A 7919-nucleotide genomic window follows, 5' to 3' on the forward strand; every position below is an offset into this window, starting at 1 on the left:
AGAATCAAAGCAAAAAAGGTAATTCACAAATAATTGTGGATTTCCAAAATCCAAAACAATTAAGTCTTAATATGGAATATGAATGAATGGAATTAACCTCTCAGGGCTTTTACTTATTTAACAAAACCACGATAAAATTATATATATAGCTCATGACCAACCAGTTTCATCACAAAGTCCTAATAATTTGGCTCGGAAATTGCATATAAATGGCATCCTTTCTGAATCTTTCTCGTCTCTTCGTGCTCCTACTTCTTGTTTCAACAGGTTTGACCTTTCCTTTTACTTACTTTCAATTTATTCTGTACAAATGAAGTGATTAAACAATCTTTACACGTCATTAGTTTTGTAAAGGGATCGACATAAAACATGCAATGTTGAGTGAATTTCACTCAAATATATGTTTGAACTGTGTATGTATGTATGGATAATATGTTTTCACCTTAAACTTTGATAAGGAGCTTTCCTAAACTCTCGAGGTTGTGCATATAATCTCTTGCAGTCAATTATTTAGTTATTTCACTGACAAAGCATGTATCATTCACCATACATGTCTATTTATACTTTATCTATGTAAACTGCTTCTCATACTTTGTGTCGAAACACTAAATCTTGTGTAGAATAAAGCACTGTCATATTACATTCCATTAGTGAAATAAAGGACAGATTAACAACAGAGGAGTTATATATGTGCGCGCTCGCGTGCATAAATATACGAATATAGGTTTTTTTTTTTTTTATGGTAAACTTCTAAAAGAAAAGGAGGCTACTTCACGTAACTCAAAATTAAGAAGTTATACAACCTAAAACTTAGATCTTTTAAAAATAGGAGAGTTATCGATACACCTGGACCTAATTGAGTATGGAAACATTTAAATTTAAGGAAAAATAATAACAAAATCTCTCCGAATTATGTAAATGATATTTATTCTCTCAAAATGCCATAACACCAATGAGATTTTTAAGGGTTTCTTTATCAATAATTTTTTTTAGAGAAAATACCATTTTATTTTTATTGACAAATTATGATTTCTTGTTCAATTCTTGTAATTTTTTAAAAAAAAGTTATAATTTTTTAAATAATAGTTGTGAATAGAGTTTATTATTTTGAAAACTTATTTTTCAATAATAAAAATTACACTTAACAAATTATAATTTTTTGTTCAACTCTTACTATTTATGGAACAAAAGTTATTGTTCTTTAAATAAAAGTTGTGCTTAAGGCTTTTTTTTTTAATAACAAGAATTACACTTGATAAATTATGATTTCTAATTTAACTCTTTCAATTTACAAAATAAAAGTTCTGATTCTTTAAATAAAAGTTGTAATTGAGTCTTGTTATTTTTAATAAGGGTAAAATAATATTTTTTTAAAAAAGTTATTGACAAAGGTATTATAATATTTTAAGAGACTAAATTATTATTTATATAATTTAAAAAAATTATTGTCATTTTTTCTAAATATTAAATAATTATATATACAATCTTATTTACTGTATGTTTGGAAATTTGTTTGTTTTGGTCAAAACCTAGTTTTAACTAAAATAATGTGAAAGTAGCTTTGTCTTGAAAATTGCAAAATTTGTTCCAGCTTTGAGACTAAGAATTTGAAAACATTTCCTTCAGGCTCCTTCTTGAAAGATCCTTTAATCTTTGTATAAGATACTTGGTAGGATATAAATTATATTATTTTAATATTATCTTTATTTAAACTCATTAACTATGGGAGAGGATATAATATAAATTTAAAATTTTTTTATTTATGTGGGAATATAATTTGAAAAACTCAATGTGCTAAGTAAAAGCATTGTTATTATTTCACAGGTGGAATGATGGTAGAAATAGTGGAGGCAGATAAAATATGCTCTGATTTTATGACTGGCTGTGGTGACCCTTGTGACGAGTGGTGCAAGAAAAATCACAAAGGTGGCCAAACCCATTGTACCTCCAATGTTTGCACCTGTGCTTATCCCTGTGGGCCCCCACTTGACAGGGCTAAAATGCCTTGAACTTTGGGCTTGGGCTTGGGCTTGGGCTTGGGCTTGGGCTTGGGCATGGGCTCTGCAATCTAGATTCCGGGCTTTTCTCGCAACGACACTGCTGCCAGCTTGTGCATGCAATTGACGTACGCCAGTCAACAACAATAATGATATCCAAAGTTTTCTTTTTCTTTTTTTCTTTAACAATTCTCAGCTATTAATTAATTTCCACGAATGCCGTCGATATTTTTAGGAGGAAAACAGACAAAGAAAGAAAATAGTCAAAATGCCATCAATATTTATTATTGGAGAGATATCACAATGAAAATTGGAAACAATAATAAATGTAGATATAGATAATACTAAAAATGATATGGGAAGTTTTTTTAACACTTCACAGATATGAATTAATTTCCACGAATTATATACTTATTTTTAGGGTAAAAAAGAGAGAGAAAGAAATGCAATATCATCAACACCAATAAAGTTAAATCTAGTGAAATGAATTAATCTTTTATAATGTAATGAATTAAAATTTAAATGTATTTATATCAAATTATTAAAAAGTGTAGAACTTCAGCTCCCTAATTTATTTATTTTTATTAAAATTCTAAAGCAACCATTGTTTTTAGATAAAAGTAAAATTTTATAGTAGTAGAAGTAGTAATAATAATTTTAAAATAGGGTAATGAGTTTGGAGCAATGCCAAATTCTATAATATTCACGATAAAAATAAGATGTTAACAATAAAAAAAAAAGGTTAAGATGCATTTTGATTCTTGAATTATTCTATGATGAGCATCTAATATCATAAATTATTTGTGTCATAATAATTTTGCATTTAAAATAATTAAAATGTAGTAAAAAATGTACTTTAACTTGCATCTGCTTATTATGATATGCAGTGTTTTTGATTAAATTTCAATTCTTGTTAATATTTTTAATAGTCAATGCTGAGGTATTTAACATCAAAAGCAAATATACGATATTTTAATTATTTTAAAGATAAAATTATTACGACAAATAACTTATAATGTTGAGTTGCAAAAATAGTTTGATAAAAATGCAACTTAATCCAATAAAAAACCTTTCATTGATCCCACCATTAGAAATACAGGCAACAACCACCAGTTGGTCCTGTCAGCAATCCGCTAGGCTGCGTACTGTAACACAAATCCAACAAAGAAGGGACCACCAGAGTCTCACACGAGAAGCCGAGAACCAAATGTAGCCACAGGATTGACTCGCCGGGAAATCAATTCCCACCAGATCGATGCAAGCTTCTATTCACGAGCTTGCTTCGCCGGCAAGTCATCCTTGGCTCCATTCCACTCTCCTCCTCTTCATGAAAAACTCTGCGACCTTGTATTAACCTCAAATGGAGGTCTCTTCACCATTCTTTTCTCCTTCTCACATCTATCTCCCTGCCTCATGCTATATCTAGCTCGATTGACGCCACTGTATATATAGGCCTTGGAGCTAGTGGGAGAACATAACTGATTCTTGTGGATGGTCTGGTATCATTCTCAATTTGACTCGCTGTTCGAAAATCCGTCAGCTCGCAAGTGAGTCTTATTCCTGTAAAGGGCAATTATGAATTCTGCATTGTATCTGTTCGATGAAATGCGCCCCTTTTTGTGTGATGTGTTCGGATCTCTTACGTGTGGGTCTCCACTCTCCACCTGTCCTCTTTGTTATGGGCTTCAATGCTGGATTATATTCCTCTTTTGTGGGCATAGAATTTTTCACAGAGATGAAGAGCTGTCACCTTGGCTCGCCCATGCTTTTTTGTTTTGTGACTGTTGGCCGTGTCAAAGCTCAGGTATGATCAATCTGACTCTGGGAATTTCCTTTTCATTTGATGCATTTGCAAATGGCAGTGTTTATGATTTATTTTCTGGAGCACTACACATGAATTGTCCATGATGATATCTTAAAATGAATCTGGAATATCAAAATTCAGATGTGCTCCAGAAAGGCAATAAGGTGTAGAAGGATGGGAGACCTCTTTTATAGTAGATTGCTAAGAATGTGATACCGTTGGGAAAAAAAGGGTTGAAAGGGAGGTTCACTACGTTGCAGATTAAAACGTTTTGTCAATAAATCAATCTTTCAGAATCCTACGGCAGAACTTTAGCTTTAAATAGAAGCATCATATTTGATGCATATCTGACTCAAACATGGCCCTACACTTTAACTACACTGAAGCACTGTATCACGTTGTCATGTTGCAGTATCATGGCTGTATTGTGTCTCTAATCCGCATCAGTCTCCGTGTTTCTAAAACTTTATAATAAATTGAACGTACTGCGAGTTGAGAAATCTATTTTCATAAATAATGATCAGGACGATTATACCTGAAACGGAACGACAGCAGTGAATGGAAAAACCGGACGTCCGTTTATGTCCGTTCCGGCACCACCATTAATGAAAATAAAATGCATTTGTAACTTGCCATTTATTTCTAATTATCAGTTTAAGCATCAGAGTAGTATAAATAGGGATCCTCATTTCCTTGTAAACATCTAAGTTTGAAGCAATAAATCAGAGTTTCCTTTTTCATTCGGTTTCTGAACCAATACCTTTCTTTCATTGGGCATAGGACACGATGGTGTATTTTTACTTTCCGGGCTAATATGACTATGCGATTGAAAGTTGATCGTCAGCTCTCGGGGAATTTAGAATTGAATTTCAATGCTAATCAATATGATGAGATTTAAATCATTTAAATTTTAATTTGAATGATTCAAATTTAAAATATTATTCTATTTTATATTTATTAAAATAAAAATTATAAAATAATTTTTTTTATTTTCAATATGATATAAATTTAATTTGGAGTGTCTAATTTAACATTAAAATTTTTATAATTGTTATATTTTAACTATCCAAATATATTATGCATAGCTCATATTTAAAATCCATTAGTTAAAAGGGCAACATCGCTATAATTTTAACAAAAATTATTAAATCATTAAATTATTTTATAAATTTTATTTTAATAAATATAAAATAAAAATATAAATATTACTATAAATTTAGACCATTTAGATTAAAATTTAAATGGTTTAAATCTTATTACATGGGCGCCACCAAAGATGAGCTCGGGAATTTAATTTCCTTGACTATACTTATATATGACTTAACAGGGCCTGAACAGATAAATAATTGTCAGGATAACCAATAATCATAGCAGACCTTCAATGAATTGCATCATATTTTTAGTGAGACAGGTGGCGTATTTTTCCATCCAAGATGGAAAGGACAATATGCATTATGAAATGATGAACAAAAAGACTATTCTGTCATCTGTTAATCACTCATGTAGTTAAAGGTAAGGGCAATCTAATCTGTTCACTTTATCTGATTTTCATTTTTTCTCTACTTCTATTATACAAACATATCACGGGGTGAGATGCATACTAAACTTAATTTTCCATGTTTATTTTCTTGGTTAAAGGTTATTTTTGCCCTCACTTATTTCTACAAGAAAATTGGTTATCTTAAATTATTCATTAGGATAATGTTATTCTTTAAGTGTAAAAATTATTGCAACGTTGTCCTTTAACTAATAGATAGTAACATTGATTGTCAGCTCTAGAAAGAAAAACAGGGTACAAATATTTCACATTTTGACATATCATATTCTCTCCTGCCGAACATTTATCGGTTACTATATTTTCTTAATTCTCATCATCATCGATCATTCTTTTTGGTTTTGTTGTGATTTCATGTATTTGAAGATAGAGTTAGTGAAGTACTTTCCCTCAGGCTGCCGATATCCATGATGAGCTTCGCTCGGGTCTGCGCAATCGCAGCACCAGATTTTGAGCTTTACCTTGTTTTCAATTAAACGTTGGAGAAGTATGTAAGAACTTGGAACATGCTTCATTTGAGACTCCACAACAGCTTTTAATTTTTGTTCCATTAGAACGAAAACACAAAGAGGCATTGTTCCACTTCATTATTATATTTAATTTCCATAAGTAGGAAACATGTTCAATGTTGTCAATTTGAGAATAATATGAAGTTTATCATTTATGCATATAAAAATAAAAAATAAGAATGCTCTTTCTTGTGTTTCTGAACGTAGAAAAAACCAGACATTCCATCGTGTCTACATATTGTCAACTAATTTATAATTTTTTTAAAAATTAATTGAAACTTTAATCTTTTAAAAAATTGTATATCTTGTTAATTATATTCTAATTAAGTGTCTGATATAAGTGTTTTAGTAATGACAATTGGAATTTCCATAAATCATTCTTTCAAATAAATGAAATAGGGATATAGTTAAAAAAAAAAATCGATCTAATATCCTATATTTTGAGTCAAATGAAGTTTCTAGAAAATGTCTTTTGATAAAAGATAAAATTAAATGCACAACCAAATAAAAGGGAAGAATCGTGAAAGTTCATGATTAGTTATTCTCTACTTATTTCCTAACCAATTGTCATGCCATGTTTTCAAGAAATAAACATATTACTTCTAATCCTTATTATAAAACATCTCTAGTTACTTTAATAAAATCAATGAGATGTGGTTAATTAGTTATTAACTTTATTTGAAAATAGAATAAATTTTTAAATTTACCCCTATTTAAATAAAAAATTAAAATTTGCATTATATTCTATTTTATAATTGATAAATTTAAATAGATATAATATTAAAAAATATAATTAATATTCTATCAAGTGTTTTATATTAATAATCAAAAAATACTTATAGAAAGCATCCTATAATAAAGACAGAAGGGAGTATACATATTACGTATCTACCACAATTGATTATTCCTGATAGTCTAGCTGGTACATTCTTTCTATGTCAACAAATTGCTTTTAATTTTTTTTAAATCACATTGCTGCTAGTTATTGGATACATTATAGAACTTTATTTCTACGTGCAAGTAAAACATTCACACATCATTCTTATTCGCCAGGGTAAAGAAAAAACACCTTTAATTCCACAGCTAACAATTATATTAAAATCATTCAAATGGAAATTACAATACTATTCCATAAGTAGATTCAGTATAATTGATCCTAGCAGAAAAGACTGACCTTTTAACATCCAGGAAAATTTAAAATAATAAAAATGATACATATAATTATATAAATAAATTATAAGTTTAAAATTTGAATTTTTAGTAATTAACTTTTTATTTTAAAATTATGCATCTCTTTTATACTTATAAATTTTGTGATAATATTATGTGTTTTTTATGGCTTGTTTGACGTTTAGTAGATATATTTATTTAAGAGGATCAGATAATAGAATATTTTAATAAAATTATTAATGCTAAAATATATATGATATTTTTATGCAGTTCTTAATAATAAATAGTAATAAGTAAGTTTTTAAATGATGATGATGATGATGATGATAAAACAGCTATAAATAAATTTGTATGAGTGGTCATAAAGAGGATATTTTCTTTAAGAGAAAGACAACATTTATCACATGTGACATAATAGTAGTTTCTTTTGGGAGTAGCCAAGCCCAATTAAATGGATATTGATAAGAATGTCACATATGATGACTTATCCTTTAAAAATTCCTAACCCCTTTCTCAAGCCAACAACGCTGTATATATCCCTCACTCTTATAGTGTAAGCGCATGAATAAAAAGGAATGGGAGGAAAGAGAGAGATGGAGAGAAAGAATGTGAGAGTGAGATTAGATGATAGAGAAGAAGAGAGAGAGAGAGGAAGAAGAAAATGGCAAGAGAGATAATATTAAGAAATAAATGTAGAGAAAATGTAAGAGAATGGATAAAAAAATGATAGAAATTGAGAGAAAAACATGCTAGAAAAAAAATAAGAAAGAAAGCTTTGGATAAATATTAGAGAGAGTCAATATTATCAAATAAAAAAATTAATATAAGGTAAGATTCTTATCTTATTGAAATTTACAGTTTTTTTATTTAAATATGAATATTTT

General features: G+C 29.1%; 1 protein-coding gene across 1 annotated transcript; it reads left to right on the forward strand.

Annotated features, from left to right (window-relative positions):
* The first annotated feature begins 2928 nt into the window (after positions 1–2928).
* On the forward strand, positions 2929–5991 carry LOC129309922 (uncharacterized). Its single transcript, XM_054951681.1, has 2 exons — positions 2929–3801; positions 5723–5991. The coding sequence occupies exons 1-2, from the start codon at positions 3573–3575 to the stop codon at positions 5830–5832; spliced, it is 339 nt and encodes a 112-aa protein (XP_054807656.1). The 5' UTR covers positions 2929–3572; the 3' UTR covers positions 5833–5991.
* Positions 5992–7919: the final 1928 nt, after the last annotated feature.

The sequence above is a fragment of the Prosopis cineraria genome, unplaced genomic scaffold, assembly GCF_029017545.1.
Source record: "Prosopis cineraria cultivar Desert tree isolate PC_DT_omini unplaced genomic scaffold, ASM2901754v1 PC4, whole genome shotgun sequence".
Classification (NCBI taxonomy): domain Eukaryota; kingdom Viridiplantae; phylum Streptophyta; class Magnoliopsida; order Fabales; family Fabaceae; genus Prosopis; species Prosopis cineraria.